Source organism: Dryobates pubescens, chromosome 14 (genome assembly GCF_014839835.1).
Source record: "Dryobates pubescens isolate bDryPub1 chromosome 14, bDryPub1.pri, whole genome shotgun sequence".
Taxonomy (NCBI): domain Eukaryota; kingdom Metazoa; phylum Chordata; class Aves; order Piciformes; family Picidae; genus Dryobates; species Dryobates pubescens.
Window position 1 is genome coordinate 15,419,934 of NC_071625.1, and position 19,197 is coordinate 15,439,130.

The following is a 19,197-nucleotide window of genomic DNA, read 5'->3' on the forward strand; positions in this document are numbered from 1 at the left end:
ATGGAATCTCTGGTAATATTGAACTTAATCTGCAGGTGATGCATGGTTAAGAGGGGATCATATATACTGTCCTGGATATAATTTTGGTTGAGGACAAACCTGCGTTGCTGGTACCAAGTCAGCAAGTAACTAGCTACTTGCAGAAACTGACCAGAATCTTTAGGGGTGCAACAGTTCTCCTTATTTGGTGATATCTGTTTCTTCATTCTTTATTAGATAGGTTTAAGAGGCAATGAAATATATATATAAAAAAAAAAAAAAAAAAAGCCTGATAGATCTTGAAAGTATTACAGAAATTTTTGCTAAGGCTTGCATTTCTGTGATTAAATTCATGAGGACTACTTTCTGACTACAATTCATGTTTTAATCCAGAACTGCTGAACAGTGTAGCTGCTAACCATGCAGAGGAGATGACACAGTACTCATGCCAGGTGGATTTGAAATACCTCCTCTTCTTTTCACACACAACCACAGACCACCCTCTAAGATCCCTAAAGAAAAATAGCACCACATCTCCTAATACTTTCAAGTGGCAGGCAAATTGGAAATCTATGATGCTTTTATTATAGAATACTGTGTGGCTTCAGACTTGGAAGTAGCAGTCTGTTTTTCTCCTGGCTTTTACTCTCCTGGATGATTTACACCTATGCAAAGGGGTTTGCTGACAGATCAGAATTAGAGCTCTTATTTTGCCCTGTTGTAAATGATTCCTCAACATACAAAATCAAGTCCTAAAGAAAAAAAAAAAAGGGAGGGGGCAGAGGGAAGATTTGTGAGCTTAAGTTTGCAGCCAGAGAACAAGTAGATTTAGCTTTTCTTCTTCTGGTGATTGTAACAATTCTATAAAGATACTTTAGGGTTTAGTTGACCAACCTTTCCTCTTTGCTCATCTTTCCACTTTGTTTACATTTGCAATAAATACTTATAGATGAGAGATGCTCACTGTGTTCATCATGCAGAAGCAGACCCAGCAGCTGTAGAGGTTGGGATGTGAGGCTGTCTATGGGCAGTAAGTTACAGCAGCCTAATGCAGCATAAATTTCTGTCTTGTGGGTAAATGTTTGCTAGTTCCTGGAGACATCCTTAGCTCTGATGTAAGATCATAGAATGGTTTGGGCTGGAAGGGACCTTTCAAGATTATTTAGTTTGAACCTCCCTGCCATGGGCAGGGACATCTTCAACTAGTTCAGGTTGCTCAGAGCCCTGTCCACCCTGACAGCAAACATGTCCGGGGATAGGGCTTCTACCACCTTTCTGGGAAGCCTGGGCCAGTGTTTCACCATCCTCATTGTAGAAAAATGATTCCTTACATCTACTATAAATATCCTCTTTTGGTTTAAAACTATTATCCTTTGTCCTGTCACAACAGACCCTGCTAAAAATATTGTCCCCATTTTTCTTAAAGGTTCATTTAAGTACTAAATGGCTGAAAAAGATCTCCCCAGAGCCTTCTCTTCTCCAGGATGAACAACTCCACCTCTTTCTGCCTTTCTTCATAGGAGAGATGTTCCATCCCTCTGAAGAATTTTGTGGCCCACCTCTGGTTCCATCAATCTCTCTCCCTTACTCCCTTTCTCTTCCCTTTGGGATCATCCATCATTGGTCTAGTGACCAGCTGAGCCCTAACCCTTGACACAACTATTGCAAACTCTTATGCAGCAGTGTGGCATCTCCTGTCTTAGTGCATTCTCTTTGCAATCTTTATCCATGCAGAAATACACAGCAAGAAATGTTATTCTTCCTAAGAAATGCCCTTTTTCTGCAAATTTCTTCTTTTCAGAGTAGCTCTGTAGATGTAAAAGTCTTTTACAAGGTTTATATTTTAGGTATTTGGTATCTCCACAGACTGAATATTTAACTTACTAATGTGTGGAGGACTGTTTCAGAAGGAAATTTTGCTCATCAGAGACACCTCTTTAATTAACTTCCACACTTGCATAGGAAGAGGGACATAAAGAAATAATAACAATAATAGTAATAACAACAACAGAATACCTTGTTACTATTACATACTAAAATAAAATGCTGCAGGGAGTGGAGCTTCAAGGCCTCTTTTTAAATGAAAATCTTAATTGCATTTAATGTAAATTAAATATAATCCCTGTCTGGTTTCTCACTGTATGTCTGAGGCTGAAGAATGAGAAGTTAATTGTGCTGACAACATAGTGAGAAGTGCCAAAATCAAGCACCAGCATGTTGATTAAAGTGCATTTTGAATGACGAGGTAGAAGGCACAACTTTTGGGTGGTTTGTACTCCTGCTCCCTGTTCTTTTGCAGAAGTTTCAGTGCAAAGTGTGTGTGCAGCGTGGATTTATTACATAAGATGTCTAACATAGAATTTACATTGGAATGCAAATGAAGGAGAGTTTATTTAACTTTAGAGATTGGGAAGGATCAGATGCATGAGCCTAACAAGCCATTTTGTTTTGGGGATGGGGAGTTGCTGGGATGTAAATCCCTGACTCATTCTTTGGGTAGATAATGAGGTCTGCAAAATGTCTGGACCTCGTCTCTAGCGTCTTACATTGTATTAAGAGGAATTAGTCACAAAAGTCTCAGTTTTTAAACTGTTGCTTATGGAATTCATGCACTTGGTGTAAGATTTACTTCATTAAAAGATTTGGGATCAGGGTAACTGTGTACTCAAACTGATGTGACAGGATTCAAATCCCAGCTCCTTTACTTGCAGTGTCACTGTAGCATACCTGTCTGTGCTAGATATGACCTCTTCCATCTCAAATTGCAAGTGATGTATTTAGTCAGCTGGTGTAATGGGTCCTGGGATCATAAAGAAATGAAATACATTTTGATGAATGAATACAGAAATGGTATCTTAATGTAACTAAGGAGAGCTGAGAACAGCTAGCTATTGGATAGAGTGCTGTTTTCATATGAGATTGTTTCTCTTCCCTGTCTGGTGCCAAAGGAGTGCATGCCTTCTGTGTGCTTGTTCAACCCTTAACACACATCTGAATTTACTGTTCTGCTCCTAAGAGGTGTTATCTTTGTGGTACACCAAGCTTTTACTTGTACCACTGGTAGGTGCTGTCCTTGACAGCTTTTCCACCTGAGTGCCCTGTATGTGGGTCTTACGTGTAAAAAAGCTGCCCAACTTTGCTATGGGAATGAATTTAACATTTCATGGTGCTTATGTCCATTTTCCCTGACTAGATGGAAGCAGTGGGCAGTAGAGTGCTTGTTGAGAGGTCCTTGTTTGTAGCGGAGGTTGGGCTTGTGAAAGACTGAGGAGTGGGCTTGTTCTGCAAAGGAGGTGCTGAGAGAGTTGACGTAAGAGGTGGTTTCCAGCAGTGCTAACAGAGAGGCAGGAAGGACATGAAAGGCCAGGACAAGCCATGAGTCTTCAGGACAGAGAGGTCATAATCAGAAAATTTGCAGATGACACCAAGTTGGGAGCAGATGTTGATCAGTTAGAGGGCAGAAGGGCTCTGCAGAGGGACCTCGACCAACTGGACAGATGGGCAGAGTCCAATGGAATGGCATTCAACACATCCAAGTGCTGGGTGCTGCACTTTGACCACAGCAACCCCATGCAGTGCTACAGGCTGGGGTCGGAGTGGCTGGAGAGCTCCCAAACAGAGAGGGACTTGGGGGTGCTGATTGACAGCCACCTAAACATGAGCCAGCAGTGTGCCCAGGTGGCCAAGAGGGTCAATGGCATCCTGGCCTGCATTAAGAATAGTGTGGCCAGCAGGAGCAGGGAAGTCATTGTGCCCCTGTCCTCTGCACTGATTAGGCCACACCTTGAGTCCTGTGTCTGGTTCTGGGCCCTTCAGTTTAAGAAGGACATTGAGACTCTTGAACGTGTCCAGAGAAGGGCAACAAGGCTGGGGAGAGGCCTTGAGCACAGCCCTGTGAGGAGAGGCTGAGGGAGCTGGGATTGTTTAGCCTGGAGAAGAGGAGGCTCAAGGGAGACCTTATTGCTCTCTACAGCTATCTGAAGGGTGGTTGTAGCCAGGAGGGGGTTGGTCTCTTCTCCCAGGCAACCAGCACCAGAACAAGAGGACACAGTCTCAAGCTGCACCAGGGGAAGTTTAGGTTTGAGGTGAGGAGAAAGTTCTTCACAGAGAGGGTTGTTAGCCATTGGAATGTGCTGCCCAGGGAGGTGTTGGAGTCACCATCCCTGAAGGTGTTCAAGAGGGGACTGGATGTGGCACTTGGTGCCATGGTCTAGTCATGAGGTCAGTGGTGACAGGTTGGACTTGATGATCTTTGAGTCTCTTCCAACCTTGGTGATTCTGTGATTCTGGGAAATAGTCATTGTAACATTTTCTTATCAGAGAACTTCCGTTCATTCCACATCCTGCCCATTCTGAAGAGCGATGTCAAATGAGCCTTTTCAATACAACCATGGCTCAAATGTATCCTCTAAGGAAGAAGAACGATGTAGGCCTCTAGGCTTTTCTTGAGTCTTTCTAGAATTTTTGACTAAAGCATTACAGAAATGCAACAGTTTCTGATTAAAAAGATGTGCAGTGCTCCCTGGGGAAGATCAGAGGATGAAAACATCCTATTGACCTTGTAAAGCATGAGAACTACTGGATTGAGCTAACAAATGGCTTTGGGCAGCGTTTATGTTTCTTCCCTTCTATTTTGTGTGGTTGTGAACAACAAAATCAGCCGCCAAAAATAATGGTACTGAAATTTGGGGTAAAAAGGATAGGGACAGCCATGACTGGAGAGGGACTGGTTTGGCTCCCTTCCTGCCTGTTCAGTGCTCATAAAACAGCACTGCACCTTCACTTTCACAGTGCTTTCCTGGAAACACTGAGTCATTAGCAGGCAGGTGATCATGGTAAGTGAACTTGTCCTGGACATTTTCTGCCTCTTCAAATTTCTCTTCTGAGTACAAGATTTTCTGGCCAAGCCATCAGGCATCTCCCCAGTCCTATGTTTTTTGCTGTATAACCCTTCATTGGCCAATGGTAGTTGCAATGCCATCTGTGGTGGCCTCATTACCTGTCCACCCCCTGCTTTCACCTATCTTCCCCCATTGTCTCTGCAAGTCCACGGCCGTTGTCTGTGCAGGTGACAGGAAGAGCATTTTGGGCAGCTACTTGCTGGTATTTCCTACAGCCTTCTGGCTGCCATTTCTGGTCAGGACTCTGGACTTGCATAGTTGTACTGTGGCTCCACGTGCTGTGTGTTGTGTTGTCTCAATTGCTCTGCAGCTTGATAAATTTCTGTAAGTGTCTCATTATGCAATTAATTTCAATTGCAATTCCCATCATCTCTTCTCTTCTGTAGGCATGCAACCCAGCAGGAGACTAATAAAACCATCACGACGAGCACCAAAGCCATCAAGCAGCTGTCTGAGGTTGTCAGAGGCTCATCCAGGGTATGTGTCATTCAAGATGTTGTTGAGGGAATGTGCTGGGTCTTAGAGAGGGAGGAATAATGAATAAAGGAGTGGTAGTGGGTGCCTTAGTGCTGTTTTATCTTCCTTTCCTGTGATATAATAAGCAGAGCTTCCATTTATAAATGACCAATGGGAAAACAGCTGCAGAAACCAGTTCTCCCAAAACTGGATAGTGTAGAACTGGAAATAAAGAACTTGACAATAAAGCCTGGAGTAGCTCACAACTATCTCAAGGTCTCACTCATATGAGTTTGGCACTGATTATGCATTGGATGCACTGGGTGCATGTGACTTTGGAAGTGTCTGGAAAGGGCAAAGCAGTCAAATATGTCTGGACATGACATTCGTTCACTGTTCTGTTCTTCTGTGAAGGAAGCAGTGGGGTTGGTAAATTAGAGGCTGTGGCCAGATCAGTGCAGGACTTTCAGTTACAGTTTACCCCACAGCAACCCCATCTGTTGTACAGCCAGAATGTTCTTCTGTTGTCATTAGGTTCACCTCATATGAACATCATTGTCTCAGGGGTATGAGTAATCCCCATCTCTTAGTCCCCAGAGCAGCAACTCTCATCTTTCTAGCCTTTCCACAAAGGCCTTTATACCTCATAGGTTCCTGCTGGCCTTGGCCTGTTTTGTATACATCATGGGGAAGAACTGAAGCATACCATGGAGGTTAAACTTCAACTGGTGTGAGAGTTGAGGAGAAGTTTTGTCCACATAATGAGTGATTCAGCTACTGACATGAGAAAAAGGACAAGTCTTTTCTACTTGATTCTGCCTGGCAGTTTCCCATTATGTTCTTGCTTCCAGCAAGTTTCTGGGTCAGGGACTTACCTGAATTGGTGTTTTATCCTCACTCACTTCCTGCCATTTTCCAAAGTCATATATTACTTCAACTCTGTTCTTACTGTCCTTCCATCTAGAAAAAATCTCTGCCCTAAACACAGAACTCGTCTCTGTCCAAGTGGTTTTTACAGCCTGGATTTATGTCACTTGCCAACAAGCATATGAGATAAGGATGTAGGAGCTGAATCACTACTCCAGGCCATGTGGAAGACCATGTGCAATTTAGCCCACCTTAAAAAAAATGAAGGAATGATGGTCTACTCCAGAGGATGGGGAGAGAACCCAGCAATGATTAGTCTCCATGCATAGACATCAACCTTATGCAGAGATCAACCTTAATAGTTTAATCTTTTTTAACATGCTGCTTTAATTATGGATGAACCATAGGGACTACTTTTTTCTTGCATACTCTGAGAATGATCACATCAGATCTGGATGAAACAGAAGATACTTTCTTGGAGATATGTGCATCTTGAGGGTTGGGGTTTTCTTGGTGCTGATCCCCTGACTCAGTTTGGTGACATCAGTTGGGTCCAAAGGGATTATCAGGCAAGGCCATGTTAAAGTAATTATAATGCCACACGAGACTGTCATTTTCCCCTTAAGCCTGTGTAGTGTCCTGTAGACTGTGTCCTAGTGACTGTAGAGGACTCTCAGGGGAATAGGCTTTACTGTCATGGGGGAAAAATGTAACATTAGAGGGAGAATATTTAAGAACCAAAGGAATTAGACAAACAAACAGTTACAGTAATAAGAGGAATGAACTTGCCACTCTCTACAGATACCACATTATAACTTTTCCTGCTCCCTCGTCAATTAGTTGAACAGATTTTGTGTTTTTAACTCTTCTTTTCTAACAGTGTGCGATTTAAGTAATGAAACCTACAAATTCTAATATAAAGCCTGTATACCTCATCCTTTAGATAGATTAAATAGTTCTGGTGGGCATTGACTGCTGGTTGGTAAGTCCCTCTTGGAGAGCTGGGTAGCATTGCAAACTTTCCTCACATAAAATTTCTCACAGCATGAAAAACCTTCCATTAATTAAGGACTTTATAGTCAGTCCTTTCTGATCCATTATTCTGTGTATTCTTTTGCATGCACACATAGACAACAAATGCTTATTTTTCCTTCCTTCCTTGTCTTCCACCACCTCCAACACGGTTTGCTGTGGGTCTTTCTCTGATGTCCCCTGAAGCTCCAAGTGCTGCTGGAGCTATTGGAGTCAGGATGCCCAACTGAGCAAATAAATAGTTTTTCAGGAGCAAAAATACTGATGTAAATGAAGCACTGTGATACAAGGCAGGAGACTGATATAAAATAGCACATGGTTATATTAGGGCTTCCTTTCAAACTAAGCTCAAAGGACTTAAATAGAGAAGCCTATCAGGAATCCAGAGTTTTGTAGGATGAATGCTGGACCATTAGATCAGCTCTCCAGGGTGGCAATCTTCTCTTCCTTTGCATGTGTAACAAACATAAGGTTTATAGACCTTTATCTCCAGAGTGGGAATAATGATGCTTGCTCTGTTCTAAAAATGGTTTTAAATCTTTGGCTGGAGAACTGCAAGACTGGGATATTCTGTGTATGAAAATATTACCGTTAAAAATTAAAGACCTTTATCCCATCCATTATAAAATTTATGTTTGTATCCTTAGGCAGCTGTCTGAAGCAGCTGAAATTGATGTCAAGTGAATATTTCTGCTTAGTAGCTTTAGGGTAGATGTGGGTTTGTTTGCTACTCCTTGCAGTTCATTCCCTTCTGTGAAACCTGGGCACGTAAGCTCCAACATACCAGAGATGCAGAAAGTAGGAGAGTTCTGCTGCATGATAGTGTTTGGGTTTGGTGACTCCATCATAGAGCATCAATTTTGCAGCAGGTTGGATAGCTGCATCAGGCTAGGCTGGGGTTGTCTTTCTGAGGACATCCCCAACAGATAGTCCAAGGCTGGATTTTATTAAACAGAAGCAGGATACTGTGCTGCAACCATTCGGTGTTTGGATGCCAGTAAGTCGTTCATTTACTTGTGTTTCACAGTCTTTAAGAAATGGTGTTGGAGTGAGGCCCTCTTCATGCAATAAGCAGGACAGCAAAATGTCTCACTACATATCCCTGCCACAGAAGGTGTGCAGCTTAGCAGGCCACACTGTGGTCATGACTTGAGTGCTGTCTTGAATATCCAAGGTGACATTTTTTTTTAATTGCTTTGGTCTGAAAGATCAAAGCATCCTGTGCTGCCTTCCTAAAATAAACCCACATAGCATCCTGCCAACCACAGTGAAATTGAATTTTTAGGATACTATTTGTGCCCTCTTTGTTTACCTGGTGTCTCCCACCAGGACTGTTTCTTGTTGTCACAGACTCTACTACTCAATTTATCTCCAGATATCTGCTAACCAGGTCCTTGCTTTTTCAAAACAGCAAGAGCGACTTCAGCTGGACAGGCTGAAGAACCAGCTGTCTGATGCCATCCAGAGATATGGAGCCGTGCAGAAGGTGAGGGTCTCTCTTGCTTCCACTTTTCCACATGTGAGTTTTGGAGGACAAGTGTTAAGTGTTACCAAGCACGGCTCCCAGGAGCATGGACCATCTCCACAGAGCCGCTCACATGTAGTTTCCTCCCTCTTTTCTTACTTTACCAGTCAAGCAGCGTGTTATCACTTTGGAACATGCAAATGCATATGGCTGCAGAATAATTCAGCAGTAATGGAAAAGGGTCAGCTGTGCTTCTGGAAGGGCCATCAATGGTACCAATGGATTAGACATTTTATTTTGGTGTGTCAGGGCAGAAAGAGAAGTGATCACAAAGTGCCCCTTTCACCTCTTCTGCTTAGAGAAGATGTTTGAGCAACCTTGCTGGTTTAAATGTTAACCCATGTTATGGTTCTGCTGTGTGATATCACTTTGCCAGAAGATTGCTGAACACATCTTGTGGGCTGGACCTGTCACCAAGATCAAGTTGTTTAATAAAACAAACAAAAGCTGAACTCCAGCTCCTTCATTTGCTTCTTGCTTTCCCACTTTACCCTGGGGAGACTCCACTGATAAGCAGATTTGCTTTGCTTTTAAACACTGTAGTAATGACTTAAGCTTACCATCCTCAAACTGCTTCTCTCCCTTGCAGTAACAAGTTTGCACCTGGATTAATCTCTGGATTAATCTAAATACAGCCTGCACAAAATCTGGTTGCTTTCTACTCACTATTTTAGTGACTTTGACCCGTGCCTGCAGCACAAGGGAAGAATGTATGTTGTAATTATATAGGTGTAATGAACTTTGGCTAGCAACATGCACTTAATAATGTTTTTTCCATTAGAAATACTCTCTGATGATTGATTTTGCAACACTTGCTGCTGGTGTTTTAAAAAGAAATAAATATATAAAGACATAAAAACACATAAAATTGCCCTTCAACAGCGTGTGCATTATGTAATAGCATTGCATTAGCTCTACCACTGTCTCATATTTTGAAATATTTCTCTGTCCTATTCAAAAACATAACCATGTGGTCTTGAAATGCAATAGCTTTAACCCTTAAATGAGAAGCTGGAAGGATTTAGGTGAAGGTAAAAAGGGGTTCAAATGAAAATTCATGGACTGTGTATGTAGGTTTTTTGGGGTGGTTAATGTGAAAACTCTCATCATTTCTGAAGTGCCAAAATTAGCTGTTGCAGTTTGTGAATGCCCAGTTACGTCAGGAAACCAATCTGAGTGCTAAATTGCTACTTATCAACGTCCTAGCTGTCAGTTCTTAAATGCATGTTTCATTTTTGATAACCTTGTCACTCTGGAAGCTTGGAAGACTTTTAAATCCTGCAAGACCCAACTTTTCAATGTGGTTATACTCCCTTTCTTTTTCTTAATAATAGGAGCTTTCCTCTATGTCCCTTTCTTCCAAAAGTAATAAATTCATTTGATTCCTTCCCTAAGTGTTTGGACTATTTTCTGAGCCATTTTGTCTTTTCTTATTTTCCCATTTCCACAGAAAATAGCAGAGAAATCCAAAGCTTTGCTTCCTACTGGGCAGAGAAGTACCAAACAGGTAAGTTCACATGTTTCTGTTTGACAGTAAGTGGTGTTGCTACCCAAAGAATGTTTTCTGACCCCACTGAAGATGCTGAAGAGTATGGTGCTTCCCCACTATCTACACTGAAGCCAGCAAGGTGGTGTTCAAATAAAGATATATTACATCTTTGGAGGTGGAAGATGCGGGAAATAAGGAAATAAGACATATACATGACCTGGTTATCATTCTCTCCCTCATGGGGCTACTTTTCCATCATGGATGGGAATTTTGTCTATTCTCAGATATATCAAAGAGCATCCTGTATCCCCCTCCTTGGGAGCTGGGCTCATAGTCTAAGTGAAATCACATTGCAAGAGTCATTAAGGGAGTGCACAAGAGGATTCTGGAAAGCATCTTTCCATTTCTGAGAACCACTGTTAGAGCATGCAGCAGAGATGGTAATGTGTTTCAGGATACAGGCACTTCTGGTTTGTGCTTGTATGTGGGATAGACATACCTCCAATCCAACCTTCTCCTCCTGCACACACTTTGGTGCGAGGCAGCTGTTCCTCCTTCCAGGGAATCCACTGTAGGAGAGGGAGGATTTCAGATGTCCCTCAGCTGTGATGCCTGAGACAGGCTGTGGAGCCTGAGAAAGTGAGGCCAGCGGTAGGAAAGGTTAGAGAGTTAGAACAAACCTGTTGTCTTGGGCTAAGTCCATCTCACAGTGCAACAGTTGGGTATAATAAAATATAGTAATGTTCAAACAGCACAGAATAGATTATCCAGAATATTACAAATATAAATGATAGCCTGCAGAAAATGTGCAAACTAGCCAACAATCCCTCTGAGCTTAGGAGATGAAAAGAATTCTTCTTTTTTAATGCTTTTTAATTATGATGCTTCTAACATCATCTGCTTCCCATAGAATGAGAAATATGTTATTGTGCCCATGATTGAACAAGTTCAAGTGATATTAAACCCAAGAGCAGACTAGGCTGACAAGCTGAGGGATCCTCAGGATCCAGCCCTGGCAGTGCCTAGCAGGGACAGTCTGGTTTCTGCATCCTTATGAGATCTGCAGCATGTCTTTGGACCGCTTCCATCCTTCCTAGCTCCTCACTGACCGCACTTAGCCATCTATCTTCTCAACTGATGAGGAGGACAGTGGGCTTTCTCACCATGTAGACTTTGTGGGTGGTTCCCCACAGGGAGTGGGAGAAGGGGAAGCACATGTCTTTTTTAGCTGACAAATGAGTTTTCAGCTCAAACCACACCGAAAATCTGAGCAGACACTTTGGGTTTTTTTAAGAGGAAACTTTCCTGGCAATTTTTAGAAATTAAAATTACAGTAATTGTCATAGTGTAATGGCACCCCTCTTCATTTCCTGCTGCTCACAGGGAGAGGGAAGGATAATTACTGCTCTGGAACATGGCAGTTGCCAAAAGAGATGCCTTTGTTGCTTATTCTGTAAGCCTACTTGACCCATCTCTCAAAGGTCAGTAAATTATGTTTCTTAGGAGCACAGAACTTGGTAATAAACCTCTGTTTGCATATGCAAGCATTTTTCTCCTGACTGCATCAATTTATTCGTGCTTTAAATGGACTTCCTTCTCACAGGAAGCATCATTTCTCTCTTTCTTCCTGTGTTTGTGAAGTTGTTCTTTTTATACGATTAGAGTAAAATTCTTATTTTGGGGTAGCAGGATCCAATCCTTGTCTTTATGGAAGAATAATTTTTTGGCAGTAATATCTGCTTAAACCTCATCTATGTATGTGTACAAGTAATGACTCCAGTTATTTGGGCTTGTATTTTTCGCAGGGTCCTTATCATGGTAGATACTGCATAAGCACAGCTATTAGATTGTGCCACCCTGAGGATCTCTAAGCAAACACCAACAGGCTGTTTGTAGGCTAATTAAGCATGAGGGTTTTTTTAATGCAGTAGATGCACCTCATGCTGGAATTCCAAAGCTTACTTTGAAACAGGCTTCCACATTTGGGAGAAGGTTTGTGTTTCTCTGAAATGCAGAATTGAGTTTCTCATAATCAAAATACAGCTCTTACCCCAACCAATGGTGCTTTTTATTTGCACATTTATCTTGCTGATTCTTAACATCTTATCTTAGAACTCATCCCAGTTCCTGATGTTCCAGCCAGGCTGATGTATCTTAGGAAATCAAGCCTTTAGCTTTGGTGACAATATATCTGAGGTGTGTGGTAGCAATTGCTGTGCCTTTTCAAGGTCATTTGGTATGCAGCTACTTCTGTAAAAAGTGTTATGCCGGTAATGTCAGCTTTGTTTTAAATAACTATGCATCCATTAAAAGCTATATTCTAATCAACACACTCCTCTGTTCCCAGGGCTGTCAATATGGAGCATTTAAATCACACTGCTATTTTTTTCTTGACTTTATTTAAGTAAGGCTTTTGTTTGTTTTGTGGAATTTTTAAGGTGGTAATTAAGGCAATTTTCCTAAGAAAAAAGTCCTTTTATTCTTTTTTCTCCCTGTTCAGGGCTAGGGAAATAGATTCTAATACAAGGATTTAAGAAGTGAATGGAAATACATTCATACTTGATTTTCTTTCTTTGTTCCCTGCATTCCCAAGAGAGGGGGGAATTTATTCTGAATGGCCCAAAGTACTGCCCTTGCTCTGCTTCTGGTGGGTCTGGAAGGGGAAGATCTTTCCTACTCAGTATGCCCACAGCCTTGCACAAAAAAAAGCCCATGGTCTTAGAACCACAGTGCTTCACTGACTTTCAAAACCCTCCTGGACACGATCCTGGGCAGCCTTCTCTCAGTGATCCTGCCTTAGCAGTGGGGGTGGATTATGTGATCTCCAGAGGTCCCTTCCAACCCTGATTGCCCTGTGATTCTGTGGATCCTTCATCCTTAAGGGCAATAAAACCCTCACCACAACCCTTGGGAAAATGTCCATATTCCTCTTTCTGCTTGTGGTTGCACACTAGTTTTATGAGGCAGTAGGAATACTCCGTGCTTTAGAGATGCATGCAAAAACATGTAAGAAAACCCCTAAATCCTTCTGTATCTTTAAAGGAGGTAATTTCAGAGACTAGAGATATCAGCTTCCAGTAACAAATTCTACAAAAGGAGAAAAACAAGAAAAGAGCAAATCTATATAAAGATCAAATTGGTAAAACCAGGTTTAGAGGGAGTTTTTCCATTTCCTAAATTGCCCAAACAACTTCAACATCATGGATTTTCCTTAGCAATCCCCTATCAAACACCTGCCATGGGATAAGCTTGCTTTGGCTTCCTGTGTCTGCTGGTGTAGGTAGAAACTGCAGCTTGCCTCTATCAGCACCGGAGCGAAGGATTTTGTAGTCGTTAGCTGGGTTTTCTGGCTGGCTAGGCTTTTTTGTTTATTTCTTTCTTTCTTTGTGGGTGTTGTTGTTTTTTCCCTTCTTTCTTTCTTTTGTTTGAATGAGAAAGGACAGAGGTTTTTATGTGGGCAGAGGATGAAGGCAGGGGAAGGGTTTCTTTTGTACGAATCCTCCTCCACAGCAGCTTGCTGGCTTCACACGCCGTGCTGATGCTGCTCTCCTCTACCCCAGTTCTGAGTCACTGCCGGAGCTGTCTCACAATCCAAAGGGTTGTTTTGTCTGGAATGAGCCAGCCTCACCGCCCAGCTCAACAAGCATCGCTTTGATGCTCCCAAATCCTAGGACCACTTGCCTTCACCCCATGCTGGTGAGGACCCTGCTGTGTGTGGGAAGTGGTGATGTTGGGGCTGCTTGGAGGCGTTTGAGGTCATGGGATGAAATGTGGGTGTGAACATGCCTTGTTAATAGGAGAGAGTGTTTTCATGGAGAGCAAATCCATATGGTGCCCAGAGGCTTGGACAGATGACATAACTCAACCGGTACCCACATTATTATTCTTCTACAGCCAGCAACAACTCTGCAAATATTTTAGACCTTTGCTTGTGATAGCTGCCTGGGTAGTTGCAGTGCTCCTTTCTCCTCCCAGCTTTTATTTAAAGGATATTATAAATATTCATACCAAAACAGGGTCATTAATGGAGGGGGTCTCTGTAAAGATGTGAAAAGCCTTTCTCACCTGTTGCATCAGATCTGGCTGTGGTTTTGAGGAGTGCTAGCTCCTGTTTCCTCATGAGTGCTGCTTTTTTCTACAGTGACTGTGGGCAGCACATGGCTGCATGGTCCTGTACAGCACTGCTGATGTGGACTTGTTCATTTATAGATGTATCTGTATACCTATAGGTACCTACCTCTCTATAAATCTAATGCGAAGTCTAATTATAAATCTAAATCTAATTGCAAATCTGAATCTAAATTTAATATTAACACACAAATATAAATTCATAGTAGCAGGTTAAGGGAGGTGATTTTTCCCTTCTAGTCCACTCTGGTGAGATCTCCACTTGGAGCACTGTGTCAAGCTAAGGAGTCCTCAGCACAAAAACATCATGAATATGTTCCCCTGGAGACCACAGGTCTACTGGAGTCCACAAAAATGATGAGAGGGATGGAACGCCTTTTCTATGAAGAAAGGCTGAGAGAGCTGGGGTTGTTCAGCTTGGAGAAGCTCCAGGAAGACCATACTATGGCCTTTCAGTACTAAAAGGGGGCATATAAGAAAGCTGAGGACAGACTTTTTAGCTGGTCCTCTTGTTACAAGACAAGGGATGATGCTTTTAATCTAAAAGAGGGGAGATTTAAACTAAAGAGAAGGAAGAAATTTCTTGCAATCTGGGTAGTGAAATGCTGGCCCAGGTTGCCCAGAGTGGTGGGAGATGCCCCATCCCTGGAAACATTCCAGGTCAAGTTGGATGGAATGCTAAGCAACCTGATCTAGTTGCAGATGTCCCTGCTCAGTGCAGAGGGGTTCGACTAGATGACTATTAAAGGTCCCTTCCCACCCAAACCATTCAATGATTCCATCAAATACAAATCTCAATATATTGTCAGGTGTGGCCAGCTGAATTGAGACTCACCATGGTTGGAGATCTTTGTCTTTGTATGTAGCTTTTCTGAGCAGTAAAGGTCACCTTTGGCAGCATTGTCACTGTGCTGACACCAGTGTAAGAGGAGAACAAACACAGGCCAAGATCCATGAGATGATGAAATATAACTACCTGAAGGGTGGTTGTAGCCAGGAGGGGGTTGGTCTCTTCTCCCAGGCAACCAGCACCAGAACAAGAGGACACAATCTCAAGATGCACCAGGGGAAGTTTAGGCTCAAGGTGAGGGGAAAGTTCTTCACAGAGAGTTGTTAGCCATTGGAATGGCCTGCCCAGGGAGGTGGTGGAGTCACCATCCCTGAAGGTGTTCAAGAGGGGACTGGATGTGACACTTGGTGCCATGGTTTAGTCACGAGGTCTGTGGTGACAGGTTGGACTTAATGATCTTTGAGGTCTCTTCCAACCTTGGTGATTCTGTGATTCTGTAGACTGGATCTGCAGGACACAAGTGGCTGTGAGGGCAGTAGGATCTACATCAGTATGAAAGCTTGGATTTTGCTCACTTTATGGGCTTCTCTCACCCATATGTTCCTATTTTCCATCCTTTGCAGAAGCCTGATGATAGAGTTGGTTTGCCCACAGAGAGTGGGAGTGGTTTTTGCTGGTGTGACAGTGATGCTTGTATGGCCCCATCCACCTCCTCCCCTTCAACCATGCCTTGCAGAAGTCACATGGCAAGAGTCTAAATTGACTTTTTGCCCTGTCAAAGATCACACAGCAACTGAAGAAATCAATATGAAACCTTAGTGAGTGTGTCACCTTGCTCCAAAGTGAAGGCAGTGTTATTTAATACATTTAAACCCCTCTGTGGAGACGAATTACTGAAAGGGGAGAAATTGTATTCTTCCGAACCTGCTTTGATGGCTGCATTTATCACATGGTTAAATGTGAATAACAATGGAATTTTACCATGGGGAAGAAAAAAAAAAGTATGTGGAAACAGGTTAACCCTTGCTTCACTAGAGTCAAGATTAAAGTAATATTCAGTCACCTTTCTAGGGCTTCGTGAGATTTATTTCCAGAGTCTTGACAAGCACAAGCACTATGAGGAGAGGCTGAGGGAGCTGGGCTTGTTTAGCTTACAGAAGAGGAGGCTCAGGGGAGACCTCATTGCTGCCTACAACTACCTGAAGGGTGGTTGTAGCCAGGAGGAAGTTGGTCTCTTCTCTCAAGCAACCAGTACCAGAACAAGAGGACACAGTCTCAAGCTGTACCAGGGGAGGTTTAGGCAGGAGGTAAGGAGAAAGTTCTTCACTGAGCGAGTCATTCGTCATTGGAATGTGCTGCCCAGGGAGGTGGTGGAGTCACCATCCCTGGAGGTGTTCAAGAGGGGACTGGACGTGGCACTTGGTGCCATGGTCTAGTCATGAGGTCTGTGGTGACAGGTTGGACTTGATGATCTTTGATCTTTCCAACCTTGGTGATACTGTGATACTGTGATCCACCATGTAATTCAAAGATATTTAACCCCTTTCAATCCTGTGTAGAGGGCAGTGCTGTCACCTCCCCATCGTGTATATAATTATGAAATGCCACGTGTTGTTTCAGCTACTCCACATGCCAGCCCCCACATCGACCTGGCATAATAAAACAGATTTGCTGTCTCAGACTGTTTGCATCCATGACAATTATTCCTGATTTACTGCAAACACAAGGAAATGGAAGATCAGGTTTGTAATTTGGATTCTGGATTCTGAAATGCAAGGTTGTGTTATTTTGCTGAATTAACTTTCACTTTGTTGTGGGGTTTCACCTTCACTTCTAATGATAACTCAGGATGCTCAGTACCTTTGGAGCTAAATGGCAAATCTGGACACATATCAAAGAGGTAATTCACATGTATCTTCTTTACAAAGTACTCCAGGATCTGTAAGATAAGGTAAGGTATGTGCTGCAGGTGGTGTTTCAAATGGTTATTTCTGAGCTGATAGAAATAGTTTGTGGGCTAAATAAAATGAATGTGTTCACCTAAACACAGACAGTGGTTCTCCCTTATAACTCTCACAAACTTCTCAATTTGAGAATGCACCTGTGTAGCAAATCATTCTCTTACGAGACTTTTCACCTTTGTCCAGCTGTCCCAAATCTGAAATGGGATGATGTTTCATGACCTATGCCATGGGCAAACCCTGCTGAAAATTCCCAGGAACCCTGGAAGTGTTTTGAGCAGCCTGATCCAGTGGAAGTTGTGTCTGTCCATTGCAGGGGGCTTGGAGATAGATGACTTTTAAAGTCCTTTCCAGTCCAAACCATTCAACGATTCTGTGTTTTCACAGATGGAAATGACATGGGAATTGGACTTGGTATTTCTTATAGGTCACCTCCAGCTTGAGATGTTCTGTGATTTCTGTGAATGAAAAGATTGAGCCATGAGTGTTGTGCATCACTGCTACTGTTAGGAAGAAATCTACGTTGCCCAGCTGGTACCTTCCTAGTGTTGCCCAGGTACTTTTTCATGCCAGGAATCTGTGTATGAATCCTGGGGGAAGTGATCCAGCCAAGCTATCATGGATATTGTCCTTCTGTGGGTGTTCAAATGGGCAATTTGGCATTTCAGTAGCAAGATGACAAGAATGCATCTTACTGTTTTCCCTACAGAAAAACACAGCAGCACTTTGCAGTGTCCCCTTCATTAATCCCATTTTAATTAAAGCTATGTTACTGTGTGGTACACTGGAATGAGCACTAGGCAGCTGGTCAGGCCAGTGAGTCTTTCATCAAATGGGTGTAGTGCAAAACAACTTTTCTGCTGCTTCCCCAATTAGCTAAGTCACATCTCTTGTCTCTCTGTGCTCAACCTTTGTACTCCAGATGCTGGAAAGGAGCTGAGAATCCTAGAGAAAGACAGGGTTTCCCTTGTGCCTCTTTCTCTCATATGGTACATTCCAATATCATAGAATGGTTTGGGTTGGAAGGGACCTTAAAAGGACATGAAGTCCAACTCCCTTGCAATGAGCAGGGACATCTTCAACTAGATCAGGTTGCCCAGAGCTCCACAAAGCCTGACCTTGACAGTTTGCAGGTTTGGGATGGGATATATCTTACACACATGCAGTATTTCCCATGCTGAATGAAAAGTTAAAGTTATTACACTTCTTGAAAGTGTGTTTAGTTACATGTGATGGATCAAAGCCTTATGAAAACAAACAGTGGTACTGAGTGAAGGCAAGCTGACCTTCTGCCCCTGTGTGTGCAACTTTGCACATCAAAACTCACACCACAGACAAGAGTTTCCCCAGGTTCTTGATACAGAGAGCAAGCCATGGAGAAACCCATAGAGGCTGCATGGAAAAACTAGCTGGAAATAGAACAAAAATAAAAGGATTCATTCCATGAACCCAGTTTTCTATGGGGCAAAGCTGAACATCCTACTTCCCATTTGCGGAAGCCCTGGATCTGTTATGAGTTATGGTTTGCATACCTCTCTTGGATAAAATGAAAAGCTGAAACTATTTTATTTTCTACCCTCACTCAGCCTGTAAGCTCCTGAATGAAGTAAAAGTATTGAATTGGTTCCTAGAACTGTAACTCAGTATTACACTTGGTGCAATCAAATCTCTTGATCTGCAGTGTTTCTTGCTTTGAAAGTTTCCCTTTCCTCTTCTTTCCCTTCCTCCTTTCCTTTTCTTTCCCCTTTCTCCTTCTTCTCTCCCATTTGTCCTTCTTTCCTTTTTTTGTTTGCCTTTTCCCTTTTTCTTTCCCACTTTTCTTTCCCCCTCTTCTTTCCCCCTCATCTTTTCCTTTTTCTTTTCCCTTCCCCTTTCCTTATGGGGGTACATTTTCATGTAGAGATTAGTAGTGGCACGCTGAGAAACACAGATGATTGCTCTAAAAAAAAAACAACCCAGCAAACAGAAATGAATAATCAAAGCATCTGCTTGCAACACAGCTGATCTCTGATGAGTGAGGAAGGTGTTTCTCCCTTTCTGTGCCTAGCAGTTTGTAATTGGTTTGGTGA

At 42.6% G+C, this 19,197-nt stretch overlaps 1 protein-coding gene across 1 annotated transcript in view; it reads left to right on the plus strand.

Moving 5' to 3' along the window:
• Window positions 1-19,197, plus strand: part of TSNARE1 (t-SNARE domain containing 1) — a 469,611-nt gene that overhangs the window by 212,915 nt on the left and 237,499 nt on the right. The window contains exons 6-8 of the mRNA XM_054167237.1: window positions 5,267-5,357; window positions 8,647-8,721; window positions 10,211-10,267. Coding sequence (XP_054023212.1) covers window positions 5,267-5,357; window positions 8,647-8,721; window positions 10,211-10,267 — 223 coding nt within the window. The remainder of the gene's footprint in view (window positions 1-5,266; window positions 5,358-8,646; window positions 8,722-10,210; window positions 10,268-19,197) is intronic.